This window comes from Anguilla anguilla, chromosome 8, assembly GCF_013347855.1.
Source record: "Anguilla anguilla isolate fAngAng1 chromosome 8, fAngAng1.pri, whole genome shotgun sequence".
Lineage (NCBI taxonomy): Eukaryota > Metazoa > Chordata > Actinopteri > Anguilliformes > Anguillidae > Anguilla > Anguilla anguilla.
The window spans coordinates 17576222-17591502 of NC_049208.1; the positions used below are offsets into that span (position 1 = coordinate 17576222).

At 43.1% G+C, this 15281-nt stretch overlaps 1 protein-coding gene across 15 annotated transcripts in view; it reads right to left on the reverse strand.

The window, feature by feature from the left end:
* The window catches only part of LOC118234757 (receptor-type tyrosine-protein phosphatase mu-like), a 179887-nt gene that overhangs the window by 31815 nt on the left and 132791 nt on the right, over positions 1-15281 (reverse strand). For 4 of the 15 annotated variants that reach the window (XM_035431556.1, XM_035431555.1, XM_035431554.1 and 1 more), the window contains 7 exons: positions 9750-9901; positions 8295-8369; positions 7428-7454; positions 6537-6707; positions 5561-5572; positions 4572-4768; positions 1730-1738 (listed from right to left, as the gene is read on the reverse strand). In XM_035431556.1, coding sequence (XP_035287447.1) covers positions 1730-1738; positions 4572-4768; positions 5561-5572; positions 6537-6707; positions 7428-7454; positions 8295-8369; positions 9750-9901 — 643 coding nt within the window. The remainder of the gene's footprint in view (positions 1-1729; positions 1739-4571; positions 4769-5560; positions 5573-6536; positions 6708-7427; positions 7455-8294; positions 8370-9749; positions 9902-15281) is intronic. The other 11 variants (XM_035431565.1, XM_035431561.1, XM_035431558.1 and 8 more) reach the window with 7 other exon arrangements.

A 15281-nucleotide genomic window follows, 5' to 3' on the forward strand; every position in this document is an offset into this window, starting at 1 on the left:
TCTCAGTGCCAGTTATGACAAAGGCGAGTGTTGAAAACATGTCTTTATACCCATGATGCAACTCAAACAGAGCTCAGGATTCAAGTCACAAAATTCCTCCTGTGTTCAAAGACTCAGACTCACACAGTAATGGAGTCAAACAGAGTCCAGCAGACACTGTCTCTGTAACCCCTCCCCCACGCATCTCACTGCAGCAGGGGACACATGCTGTGATATTAAAATATAAGCCAGGCTCTGGGGGGCCTGTTTTGTAGTTTTTAAAAATACAAAAATGGTAGTTTGCTCAGATCATGTACCTTCCACCATACCTTAGCAGATATCAGTAATGCCATACATATTCTCAATAATTCCCATGTACGTACAACCACTGAAGCCTGATCAGAGAGAAACTCACACTCTTGTGAATTTCCTGCTGTCTGCAAACACATAGAAAGAACAGTTTTGACTGCAAATATTCCATCAGATGTGTCACTGTGGCATGGAGTTAAATTCCAGGAGAACTGTGAGACAGTATCACAGAAAGGTGGAAAGGAATGCATATGTTAGTAATTCATTCTTCTGGAAAAGGGTGGACTGTTTTCCTAGTGACGTGGTTAAATATTCTAAATTATTCTGATCTATAGACTGCCTCATCTTGGACAGTGATTTCACATAATGCTCTTTTAAATGCCCATGTTCTGTTACCTTATTTTTTATTACTGCAATGTCAGACACGTGCATGTGGTGATTTGCTCTGAAATCCCAGTAATAGCAAGGGGCATTCCCTATAACTTGCTTGTAATGTGATAACAGCTTGGCAGATTGTTTTGGCAGAGCATGGTGATTCTTATAGCCTTATGAGTAATTCATTATCACAGGCTTGTTAAACAATCATTGTAACACAGGGTACAGAGTATACTTGACATGACTTATGGAAACGTTTAGAGACAGTGTATTGGATTCAGGTAACTCAAGCTCTCAACAGTTAACACTTTCATAGCAGCTGTAAAAACCTAACTGCTTTTACTTGGACTTAAGGCAATGATTTCACAACATAAATACAAATAAGATATAGACAAATACACAGGCGGACAAACAGAGAGTGGTCACCATATAACCTCCACTTCAATGGTAAAGGTAGCAGAAAATCCTAAATCCTAACTCACATAAGACACATATTCCAAAGCACATATAATGACACATTCATCACGTCCGAAAATTGAAAGGACAGGAAAGAAGCATCTACATAGCAATATGAGAAGAATGATGTTGGCTTTGCTGATGAGTTGCTCAGACTTAAGACTGAAATGCTGTAAAAATGTGAGTGAAGCTCATTTAATGCCCTTGCAGATCTGGCTGTGACCAACTAGCTAAGTGTGTCACGTTTATGGTTCATGACTAGTAATCATTTTATAATGAGCTCCCTGATGCAGCAAAGCAAACAACAGTTAAGTATTCACTTTCATTGCAAAACAGTGGTTGCTAGCACCACTTACATCCTGAAATATATTTCATTTCATCATCTTTCCTGCTCACTCCTGTTCATCGTCTATGGACTTTCAAATTAATTCATGATACTGTTATTACACAAGGCATTCCCAAGACTTGCAGTAGCCAATAAGAAGCTGCCAACGTATCACAGCAAAAGCAGAAAGAAAGCTGGGGGTGAGGGTTATTAGGTTGGTCTACGGTTCACAATGTGACAACTACATTTCTAAGAACTTGCAAATAACCAAAAGTGTCCGCTTACCTCATTAATCTTTTCCATAGTTAATGTACAGAATAACAAGAAGCAGGGGTCAAAAAGAGACAAGCGAACAGTTTAGTGGGGACCTCCACTTCCATCCTCATCTGGGTTAAAGGTCATTGAGCTGAGACAGGTTAGCAAGTTAGCATCTGAACTGCACACAAACAAATCCACACACACTCACACGCACGCACTTCCACACATGCAGACACGCACACACATACACGCATGCACATACACGCACACACAAATGAATCACTGTCTCAAAACAGAACCTCATCTGCAGTTGGATTTACAGGATTTGGGAAGGAAAAACAACAGTGAAGATACAGCATTCTGAAAAAAAATGTGCATCAAGAATTCTGTGTGCTGCCTTCTGCATTCTCTAGACTAACTGACACTGCATGTACCTAAGCCACTAAAAAAATCTCTATCTATAATGAATTACACCCTCAGGGTAGTCCCAAACCACCAGCCCTGAACAGGTCTGAGCAGGAAATAGTGGGGAACTGCATCATTAATTTAATTCTTGTATCATTTCACCGGTGAGAGGAATTATGGGAAGTGGGGGGGGGGGGCATAGGTGCGAGGGGTGGGACATTCATTACAGATACATATCTAACGCACAGGAACTGATGAACAGATATCTCCAATAATGGCTAAATTAATGAGATAAGAGAGGATATTGCCCCCTTCTGGCGGGAAATGGAAATGATGATTGGTGGGGGTCAATAGTTTGTTCACATGTAAAGGGGTTAGGCAGGCTGCCATATTAAAGTTTGCAAATGTTAGCTACATTCTGTGAATTTAAACAGTTCGGGTAGAATATGATAATTCGACTAGATTTGGATGGTGAAAACGGAGCAGTGTCTGTCTGGGGAATTTCAGATTTTCAGCTGAACTGCATACCAGCTGATGGCTACAAGGTAGTTAAACGAATAGCAGCAAATCAATGGCTGGTGCACTGTGGGCCGAGTGCAAACGATGCTGGAGAAACACTAATAGCACACAGGCCATCTGAGAAATAAGTCTGATAAAACCCAAAAAAGAAGAAAAATGCAACAAAAAAAAAAACATGAGACGAGATACACAGTACAAAGCAAAATAAATTAAATTAAAACAATGAAAAACAAACTAAAAGACGAAGGAAACATGGGAAAAAAGGAAATTAAGAAATAAGTAGTGAGAAAATAAAAAATAAGGAAGAATAAAGAAAGAGTGTTGTCAGTGTTGGCTGTAGTCTGGCTTGGACATAAGGTGAAGGACATATAATGTGTGTGTGCTTGTGTATGTGTCTGAGTGTATGAGAGTATGTGTGTGGGTGTGTGTGTGTGCGTGTTTGTGCTTGAGTGTGTATGTGTGTGTGTGTGAGTGTTTATGTGAGTGTATGAGTGAGTATGTGTGTGTATGTATATCAGTGAATATGTGAGTGTGTGTGTGTATGCGTGTGTGTAAGTGTGTGTTTATGTGAGTGTATGTGTGTATGCGTGTGTGTAAGTGTGTGTTTATGTGAGTGTATGTGTGTATGAGTGAGTATGTGTGTGTATGTATATCAGTGAATATGTGAGTGTGTGTGTGTATGCGTGTGTGTGTGTGTTTATGTGAGTGTATGTGTGTATGAGTGTGCGTGTGTGTAAGTGTGTGTTTATGTGAGTGTATGTGTGTATGAGTGTGTGTGTGTGTTTATGTGAGTGTGTGTGTGTATGCGTGTGTGTGTGTGTTTATGTGAGTGTATGTGTGTATGAGTGTGCGTGTGTGTAAGTGTGTGTTTATGTGAGTGTATGTGTGTATGAGTGTGTGTGTGTGTTTATGTGAGTGTATGTGTGTATAAGTGTGCGTGTGTGTGTAAGGGTGTGTATGTGTGTATGAGTGAGTATGTGTGTGTATGTATATGAGTGAGTATGTGTGTGTGTGCGTGTGTGTATGCATGTGTGTAAGTGTGTGTTTATGTGAGTGTATGTGTGTATGAGTGTGTGTGTGTGTGTAAGTGTGTGTATGTGTGTATGAGTGTGTGTAAGTGTGTGTATGTGTGTATGAGTGTGCGTGTATGAGTGTGCGTGTGTGCGTGTGTGTTTATGTGAGTGTATGTGTGTGTAAGTGTGTGTATGTGTGTATGAGTGTGCGTGTGTGTAAGTGTGTGTTTATGTGAGTGTATGTGTGTATGAGTGTGCATGTGTGTGTAAGGGTGTGTATGTGTGTATGAGTGTGTGTAAGTGTGTGTATGTGTGTATGAGTGTGCGTGTGTGTGTAAGTGAGTGTATGTGTGTATGAGTGAGTATGTGTGTGTAAGTGTGTGTATGTGTGTATGAGTGTGCGTGTGTGTGTAAGTGTGTGTTTATGTGAGTGTGCGTGTGTGTGTAAGTGTGTGTATGTGTGTATGAGTGAGTATGTGTGTGTATGTATATGAGTGAGTATGTGTGTGTGTGCGTGTGTGTATGCATGTGTGTAAGTGTGTGTTTATGTGAGTGTATGTGTGTATGCGTGTGTGTAAGTGTGTGTAAGTGTGTGTATGTGTGTATGAGTGTATGAGTGTGTGTGTAAGTGTGTGTATGTGTGTATGAGTGTGCGTGTGTGTAAGTGTGTGTATGTGTGTATGAGTGTGTGTAAGTGAGTGTATGTGTGTATGAGTGTGTGTATGTGTGTATGAGTGTGTGTATGTGTGTATGAGTGTGTATGTATATGAGTGAGTATGTGTGTGTGTGCGTGTGTGTATGCATGTGTGTAAGTGTGTGTTTATGTGAGTGTATGTGTGTGTGTGTAAGGGTGTGTATGTGTGTATGAGTGTGCGTGTGTGTGTAAGGGTGTGTATGTGTGTATGAGTGTGCGTAGTGGGGACGTCTCTCACCTCGTACTCCTCTTTGAAGCCGTAGCCCTCGGCGCACTTCATCTGGGTGATGTGCTGGAGCAGGTCGGCCACGCGGATGGCGGGGTGCAGCTGGCCCGTCTGGTACGGCACGTCCACCACCGCCTCCCTCTTCTTGTAGGAGTGGGTGTGCGACTGCACCAGGCTGCTGGTGTCGCTCGCCATGGTCTGGCTCTCATCTGCAACACGGGGAGAGAGTGCGAGGGAGAGGCGCGGTCACTCGGGGTGCTACGTCACAGGGCCGCGTTTCGGTGACAGCCGAGACTCAACATCGAGTGGAGGGACACGACACCGCTCAGTCACTGGGTGAGAAGATGTGGAGTGGCATGAGTTCTCACAGAACGAAAAGCTCAGTTCTGATGGTTTGTGGGAAACATATGGACTGAAGCTTTTGGCTCTTTCCTTATGCAACAGCTGAAATGAAACAGCGCTTCAGGGAAATGTGGAGTAAACACAAACATAAAGGCAGACTTCTGAGAACAGGTGGCACCATGTATGACTGTGGAGGAAAACTCAAGTTACGTTTCTAAAACAATTCTTCAATAAGCAATCCTTATAGAATCTTTTAATATATACACTTCTTTAATCCATCCAAATCTTAGCGCTAAAGTCTCCAATACAATGAAACAATGGTAAAGTGAGCCTTCGGGAGCGTGGTTATGGTCACGTGGGTTTTGATGAGACACCTTCAAAAGGTAGTGAAGTAAAACAACTGGGCAATAAATAAATAAGAAAATAAATAAGGACAGATGCAAGAAAAAAATAAGACACCCACGTACGCATGGTGAGACCACGCTGGGCCGCAGGACGTGCCATGCTAGCTAAAAATGGCTTCACGGTGGACACAGAGGGCATGAGATGCTATATGGCAACTGCCAGGCAAGGCAACACAACACACATCAGAAGTGGCCAAAATTGGCATCCTTCTGCATGAAGCAACACAGTCTCCTCCTCCACCAGGGCACACTTACCATTAATGGGCACTTTTTAAGAAGGTACATAAGAGGTTAATTGTGAAGAGAAGAGAGAGGAGGAGAGAAAGGAAACAGGGTGTAAGCAACAATACAGCATGAGCACCTGTACAGTTTTGTACTTGAGCCAATCTAGGCAAGGTCACATTCTGGGTCCTTACTGAACTTCCTATTCAACAAAATGGCGTCTATGAACAAGCCAGCCCTATGATAAATTACTTAGATATATCTTTACTTTTTCTGAGATGTCATCTGACTTGGCCATTTCAATACTAGCAAAACTTCATCATAGAATTCAAAAATTACAGCCAAAAGTGAAATATGATTTAAAAAGTTTGTCCAATTAAATGTATAATTTTCTTACCGTTTTAAAATGACTTGTGAAAATTAGATTTTGCACATCTTGAATGATTAGAATTTACTGACCCCTGAAGCAAGCTAACAACATACAAACAAACTACCGGCACTAACAACCTGCTAATTATTAAAAAAAAAACCCATCTTATCGCTGTTAGATGTAACTCAAACCATTTTGTGTTTCCATAGCAATACATTTTCTAGAAAGTACAATAATCATGTGACTCTTGGAGTGAGAACACTATAGTCACGACAGTTCTGGAATGTTATATACAGTAGTTCTGCACACGCATATTGTGGCCCAGAAGCCATACATTATTAATACATTGTGCCACACACTTACTTTTATCATCGCAATATACTTTTATATAATGAAAACTTGGGTTTTGTTGAGAAAACTTCATGCCGCATTGTTATGATGATAATTAATAAGTTACTATTCTTTTTTATGCCAAGAAAGAAAAACAACAACTAATAAATACTGGCTAAAAAAAAGAGAAAAACAAGAATGTCACTAGTCATTGGCCAAAGGCAAGAGCATCTTTAAAAGGAATAATGCATAAGGCTCTTTACTGAGGAGAGAGACAACGATTCAGAGAGTGAGAGGAACACTGCTAACCTCTCTCTTTCTCTTTCCTTTCCTTCAACTGACTGGCATCGCCCTCTCTAAGCGGAGAGAGAGAGAGAGCCGCACGCCTTTCGCTTCCTCCGGGCGTGCGCGGCGGCGCTAGCTCGCGGCCGGGCGGCGGCCGCGACGCTCTGTCACTGCCCCTCATCCTCTCCACATCGTCTGTCCAGCACACGAGAGGTCATACACACACGTGACGGCACACGCACGACACGGAATGCGGATGGGATGGAGTGAAGCCAGCCTTAGCTCGGGGGGGGGGGAGAAAAAAGCCCCCCCCCCCGTCTCACAGAGAAGGACAGCAGGCAGGTATGGAGATGAAGAAGCCATCCTCAGTGCATTAGCAGAACCAAACAAACCAAGGAACTGGGCATTCCATGTTCTCAGAACACATTTCTACATTCATTTCCCCTGAAAAAAACACTTCAAGAGTCCTTTACTTTGGGGGCCTTAAGTAGACATTAATTATCCTCTATTGAGCTCAATATAAATTTTCCTACAGTACCGATATAAATTACATGCATGAGAAGAGTCCATTGCCAAATTCACAACCATAAAAATTCTAACATTCATAACCATTCATAAACATGTATAACCAGTTATAATGACTCTAAACTGTATTAGCACATATGTCATTGTTATTCTGTTTGCTCTTTAAAATTTGATGTCAGCAGTAAAGGAACGGCTATGAATGTTCTTGAATAATTATTAATGCCTTTAAGCAGTCCAGCTATAGTGAATTAATTGCTATGAATGTGGTCTTGTAATCTCATTCCGTGCTTCATAAAAATGTAGGTATACCTAAGACCCCGGAAGTAAGTTACACACACATAATAAATGCGCATGATCTATCTCATAAGTATGAAGAGAAAGGGTTCTCACCTAGGATAGCAGTGGGCACAAATGGGTCTGCCCGACCCCCCAGAAGCAGGGCAGATTGGAGGGGAACAGAGGGGTACAGAGAGGAGAGAACAAGCCAGTGAATAAGAGAGTGACCTTGCAACCCACTAAGAGGACAAAGCAGAGAAGAGCTGACATTCGTGTTAGTTACTGAATCAGAACGCTTGCGAAGCTTGTGTGGGAAAACACAACACTAAGGTTTCAACAGAAACAAAAACCAGGCCAAATTCACTGTACAGCAAATTAATTCCACTGCAAAAAATGACCACGCAAACACATTATATCATGTGGAAAATTGCTTCATGATATAAACAGCAAAACTAACAGTGTTATACAGCATTAAATTAACTCTAACAAAGTTTACATAAGTTCAGTAGAGACCATATGTTCTCTATTAGCCTTTAACGTAATCTATTAGAGCTTACATTACACTGAACATATGCTGTGATATCAAGCAAAATAAGACCAAATCCTTTGCACAGAATGATAGAGAAAGCTGCTGAACTGGAAGTTTAGACGTAAAAAAAGGCGAGTGGAAATGCGCTATCGGCACACAGTATGGGTCAGTCCACTTAAAACAACACTGCAGAAAAGCTACCTGTGCTCTATCAGCTTAGTCCCACAGACCAATCAGAAATATGTAAGCTGCTACCTACAGCCTATAGCAGTACTGTAGCCAGAGACTGCTGACACAGCACAAAATTGAGCAATTTCTTGTTGCACAAAGCTCTGAATTGATGTGGACCTGAAACCAAAACAAGCCACTAATGACCTCATCTCCATGTCTCAAGGAGACGAGCCTGTGGGTATTACAATGCACAGCGAGAGCAGAGACAGAAGGTGCGTTACCTGGGTAATAGGAGTTGGGTACAGTGGTGCTTAGAGTGTTCGCCTTCATTGTGAACGATGTTGGTGAGGACACCGCTTTGAGGATAAAGAAAAGACAGTTCCTTACAAAGTGTGCAGGGTTTCATTATCCTGGTGAACAAAACCCCGAGTGCCTTTTTACTACATACCAAAAGAAAGTCTGAGAAATGAAAAAACATGTCCCTATCCTGCATGACCTTCATAGGTTCCTTGTTTCAGGTACCGTGCTATTCATTTACATACTTAATATTCACTTCATTCATTTGGGTTGAATGCTGTTCTCAAAGTAACAATTCCAGGAATTTAACCCAGAGTATTCTGGTCACACGCCAAGTTCTATAAACTCTTCTACACTGCTCTTGTTCCTGCATGTGTGTTTCTGAGTGTGGATCGCTGCTGAAATGCCCAGATGCACGGAGGGTAACTCTTTGGCTGATAAACAGTGTGTAGAAGACGCCCAGCTTGGGCTACAGCTGGCTGGCCCAGTTTAGGATGGTAACCTGACTGCCGATTAAGAGAATCATTCTGATAGGCGGCTGACTGAGGTCGTGTCTGGGGAGTACTGTTGTCTGATTAGCATCTGAAGGTGGTCAGACGGTGAGCAGGAGTGGGAACAGGGCATAATCTGCTCCTCAGACAGATTAGCAAGGTCACACAGGTTCCTCCGTTCCACAAATTATCCACAGAGGAGGCAAAAGACACTGACCACTTCTGATTGGTCAACACTCTTTGGCTGACCAGGACAATGTTCCCAGAAGGGGCGATATGACCACATGCAACAGGGTCAAATCACTGCGCAAACACTCTGTTTGGGCAAGGTCAACCCAGGGGAAGACGACAGATTTGTAATTATATCTGGGTCAGAGGCTGACAATGAGGTGGGACAACTTATGGTATTTACTCACTGTCCAACCATGACATATGTATGTGATTTTGTTAGCTTTACCACAAGAGACCATTTGTAATCTGTTCATCATTACCAAAATACCAACTAAAGAAATGCTGCTGTGATTACTAATAAAAACTTGAGTTTATAGATAAATGAGAAGTTCACCGGAAGGTCTCTTGGAAATTCATTGAAAACACTTTCCTGTTGTTTCTATCACTATTTTAAGTTGATACATGAGGCTTCGTTCTCAAGACTATTTTTATTTTCACTCATAAATCACAACTTTCATTTTTAATCATAATCTGCCCTCATCAGCGGCTGCTAATCATTATAAAACATTTTACCTTCAAAAAACAGTTGCAGCAAGTGACAAAACTATTCACACCTGTAAATCTCAAATCATAAATATAACTGTCATCCCATGACTGCAAGGAAAAGTGACTATGTGTCATGGGACGATAAATCCAGTCATCTGCACACATGCTACTCATTTTGTATGCACAAAGCCAGTTATGTGTGGCCTGTATCGGCCAGCCCCAGACACTTACGCCTGCTGTTGGGGTTGTGTGTGTCCATGAAGGAGAAGGCCTCGTCACAGTTAGTGCCCTGCTCCGTGTAGCTCTTGTCCATCGAGTTCACCATCACCGTCATCTCCTGTCGAGTGCTGCTCAGCGTCTCCTTGCGCTTTTTCGCAAGTTTCCTTGATTTGGCACAAAAAAAAAAACAACAAACAGTGAACATCACCTCTGCACTTTTCCCCTCAGAGAAATGTGCCCTTCTTAGCGCTAACACTGCGGCTGTTTGGATCCATGCAGAAGCTAACCCAGCCAATCCAGCGTCTGCAGCAGTATCTCTAAAGGCTTCACGGATGGTTCACTCAGACCTGGGGACAGTGCCAAATGTGTACAATAGTAATCAGCCCTTTACTTTATGCATGCTCAGTAAACCTAACTATACACTTCACCGAGGTTCATTTTCAAATGCTTATTAACATTTAGGCTTTTTACGGAGAACTTACCATTTAAATTAAGCACTGAATTACACTTAGATGACAAACAGAATGTGACAAAATATAGTAAAAAATAAAAAGATGATTGGAGAAATAACCAGACTGTCCTGAAGGCAGTTTAATGTTTAAGTTTCAATTTTAAAATGTATTTTTGTCTACCTTCATTATCAGGACTCTTGTGAATCAACCTTACTCGTAACAGAATGGCAGTGAAAATGCTGATGCTCATTCCAGCACTTTAAGTACAAAGGCACTCGTCCATAAACCCAATTTAAAGACAACTGAAGCATTTCAGAGCATTCTAAAATCTTCTATCTCAACAGTGAGGATGGAAAAAAATGAACAACAATTGTTGAGCTGATAGCAGCGTACACCTTTAAAGGAGACATATAAAGATGGAAGGGTTAAATATATGATCATGGAACATAGTAAGATCTTATACAAGTCTCCAAAGATAGAATTCCCTGAACTATACAGAAAATGAGGACGGGCACACACAGCCCTGAAAACACACCTCATGATCACAGCCTGGGTTATAAGAAGCGCAGAATCTAGCCTGATATTATTCTCCAGTCTTTGGAAAATGTCATGAGACGCTATCGACTGCCTGAGCCTGCCACTGCACTGTCCCCTCGGGGGCCATCTTCTATAGCCACAGCGCTTCAAAACACCAGAGGGTCTGACAGCTCAGCACTGGCAGAATAATGTGTACAAAAGCCCTATGGACTCCATTTCCCATAAGCCCCTGCAAGAAATGAGGACCTAGCACCACAGAGAGGTTGAAAAGGCCCTGCTCTCTCCAGCAAACAGAGAATCAATGATGAATGTAAAATAAAACTGATAGGCTCAAAACCTGATTCGCCTACAAATCAAAGGACGGTTTTCATTTGAGAAGAAGACAGAAGTATGGCATGGAGCATTAAATCCAGATGTTTAAATGTACTTCACTCATAAATGGGATTTCACTTACCATAAGCTACAAAGGGAAGACAGTTACTTTAAGAGCCCGGTGTAGCACAGCCAATACCCCATCAAGATTACATTGTTAAAAAAAAAAAAATCATCATTTCACTCACTCAGGGTTTTGCAACTCGAGTAATCTAATGTGTATGCTGTTATTCCCTCCACTGCACTGCTCTCACTAAAATGCAGAGATGCTGTGTTCATTACTACAGGCAGTGATAATAATGAATGGTGTTTTCCTACATGTCTGCAGGGGTTACCGTGGAATAGCCCAGCTGACAGAGCACGGCAGTATGCAACTGTGGGGGGGGGGGGGGGGGGGGCGGGGGCAGGTGATTCCCCTCTATTTATAGCGCCTTGAACAGGAATCCGTTGTGCCGCGAGAAGCGGGGTTAGCAGGCACGCGTACGTGCGTGCGTCCGCGCCAAAGAGCGGATGAAAGGGGGCCTGTGTTTGTGGCCCCCACCCCCGGCCCGGAACGGACCCGCGGCGGCGCCGCTCGGGGTGGCCCCCACCACCCTGATCAGTCAAAGCGATGCCAAAGCGCTTCCCTCCCACCTGCCCGGCCGCCCCAAGCGCTGCCAAACTGACACTCAGTATTCCGCAGCAACGACCAGCCGAGAAACAACACACTTCTTCATGAGAGCGGAGGACCAAGCGAGACCACAGAAAAGCTAGCCTAAAAAGCTTCCTCTCATAAAACCACAAGAAACTAAAACATGGTACTGTATTTTCTGAACAGAGATATACTCAGTGATTAGCAGGTGGCTGAACATTTGGATCAATTTCCATCCAAACTGATGCTGGATAATTGTTTGCTTATCACCCATGGTAAGCCTGATTCATGTTGTCTACCAGATGTCCTCTCCCACGGCTTGCGATTTATATGCAGTCCTTTCACACAGCAAAAGATTTGCTGACACAAAGGCTCAGTTCATTGCTGAGACGTCCACTGACTGCATCTGACAGGAGATCTCAACCTGCCAGTCTGTGATTACAAACACGGATCAAATCTCCCTGATATCAACAATGACATCAGCTCTCACTGCGTCTATGTTCTGAATAGTAACACATCATAAAGTTAAAATGGCATCCCATTCTCTAGTCCGATGGGTATAAACACAGTGCAGGTCATGGCAGCTACTGCAGACAGATGTTAACTCAAAACCTTCCACAAGATTCCATATCTTATATTTTCCATTGTTGCAGCCTCGGCAGGTCTACTCTTGTGAAATGGAAAGCAGGAGTTTCCCCTGATTTAGACGTCTCACAAAGGCTGAATAAAACAAACTGTCAAACAACCCCGACCCGTGTTTGACCTCGCAATCAAAATGGCTGTCAAATTAACAATGCTGCTGGCTTGTACCACATGAAAATGAGTTACTTCCCTGGAAACCTCCACGTGCTCCATGAATGGCTACATTTGGCTTTCACTTGTAGAGGCATCTCCCTGCTCTGCGTCCAGGTCCAGTGTTAGCCAGAACCAGCTGGGACACAGTATGTATATGTTAACCCTAACATCCCCCTTTTAGCTCCACAAAACATGCACCTGCAGGTCCCTTTCTCCGCTCACCAAGTCCGACCGTGTCGAGGACGGTCACCACGGTCCGCTGACCTCACCGTCTCTTCTTCGAGCGCCGATTTGTCAGATGCTGTGCGACCCGGAGCTTCTTTTGTTACGGCACAATAATTATGATTTCGAAGCGCTTCCTCCGACCGTGTCAGAATCATAAACATGTCTGAGGGTGCGCTGATCCCCGGCGATCACAGATCAATTCCGCTAGACTCACGGCACCGTACAGGCGTGTGCATCCCCGAGGCTCCGCGCGGCCGCTGAGCCAGGAGAGATTTACACAGGAATGAATCCGTCATAAACAACCCCGCAATATTACACTTTCTGCAAAATTCCTGGATCTGTTCCCTTGCAAAGAAGGTAATGGAAACACAAATCATACATGTTTATGCATCTAGTAGAAGTATTTCTTATGCCCCCAATCTCATATTAGCAATGTATAAAATCAGATTTACTGCAGGGAACTTCCAAGGTAATAAAACTTCAGAGATGAACAGTAATACCCCCACTGAAACACCAAAAGCTAATCTAGACATGGCATTTGCAAATACCAGCTTAAATTTACGGCTGCTTCTCCTAATCAGAATATGCATTTATTCCAGTCCAGAAGCAAGCTTCATCTGACATTTGTCACATAAATCGTTAGTCCCCTTTGCACTTAAAAACAAATTAAAGTGTCAGCTGAAGCCTTGTGAAATTACAGTGAGTGCTGCAATCGCAATCAAGGTACCTGCTTTTGGAATTTTCCTCATTTAAATATTTAAATGAAGAGCATTTGTGAGCAGCTGAGGGCTTCTCCTACAGTGGGAAATCAATACTGAGGCACTTAATAGCGAGTATCTAACAACAAGCCCTTCAGTTTAAAAAAAAAAGAGAAAAAAAAGGCACCTGCAAGCCGATACAAGCAACGGAACGCGCGGCGCGATGAAGAGGTCTCGGAAGATGAGAAAACACAACCTGAGCTTATTACCGCAACTCCTCCTTTAAGGTTATGGATGATGCGGGCTCCTAATGTGATACTCTCCGGGAGGATAACGGCTCGGGTGTGTACCCACACAATCCCGCGTGTCATTTGCGACGGGGAAACAGCGCGGGGAAACAACGGCGTCTCTATCCATCCCCGCGGAAGCAAAGCGTGACCCCAGAATGCATCCGAATATGCTCCAGTGTAATGGGCAGCTCTGAGCTAATGGACCGATCCCGCAGTCTTTCCACTATCAATCTTGTTTATTCAATTAAGCACCTCTCCTGTGCCATATGGCAGCAAGCCCCCGCTGCCTTCGAACTGCCATTTGCACACAAGACCCCACAGGAAGCTAATAGTTTAACCGTTACTCCAGATTTGTTTGACAAAAGCGGCATTAAATCCACGCCGTCATTTCGAGCGTAATCTGCGGCGCACCGCGAGCAGACAGACTGAGCTTGTTTTGCTCCTACTGTCTCTCAGTCGAAGGGGGAAATTAACAACTCCCGCCCGTGGCAGGGCCGCAGATTTCGTTACGCAACGTAATTGGAAGATCGCGTTTAACTGCAAATGTAACAATGAGAAAAATCGACGCCGCTTTGTTGCACCAGAAATACAATTTTGTCTTGTTTTTCCCCCCCCTTTTTTTGGGGGGTGGAGGGGGGTCCATTCTGGCATTTTTGCCTACTCTCTTGCCACACACTAATCTGAGATGTCAGGATAATGATGCGGAAAGCGCAAATCCAGCTATTTGCATTTATGAGATGGCAGAACTCAGCGGGATGGAGCCCCTTCCATTGCTGATGCATTTAAGATTAACTACCATGCCACTAGCGTCTCCTTACTGCGGAGCAGACGAAAAACAACGGGGGGTGTTTGACTCCCCTCTGGTAAGGTAGGCAAGGCGAGTTATGATAATAATAATAACAGTAACAGCCAAGTGAGATGTGATGAGGATGTTTGTCACTGTTCTTCCAGTTCGTTCGGTGATGGGAGAGGAAGGCCTCATGAATTCCATAATGGGGGAGAAAATAACGTGCTGTCAATCACCAAGTTGTGCCAACTGATAAAAAAATAAAAAAATTCATAAAACACTATGACTGGTTCAAATCAGTGAGTCACTGGAGGTTCCATCTATCGTTTGGCTCATGAAGTTTGAGTGGTCTTTCTTTCCTTGGATTTCTTTTTGGAGAATGTTATAGACATAGCTGGGTAATATAGGTTATCACTTGAATTGTACCTTGTGACAATACAAAATGATGTTTGTTAGGTTAATATTACAGTGATTATAAATGGTCCTTTGTGCCTTCTTGGTGATACAGCATTTCGGTATTCCTGAGACTAACACTGATGTTCACCAAAACTGCATGTTTCTCAGGATAAGAGCATCTTCCAAGTGATTGTAATGTAATGTAAACCATGAGAGGTAGGAAAGTCTTATCTGAGCACGCTGTCAATTTAGGAATTAGCACTCAAGCCTGGGTCCTAGACCAAGGGCCTGACCTCCTTGAGTGCCTGACTGACACTGACACTGACACTGACAAAAAAAGCTTTTTTTTTGTCAGTGTGAG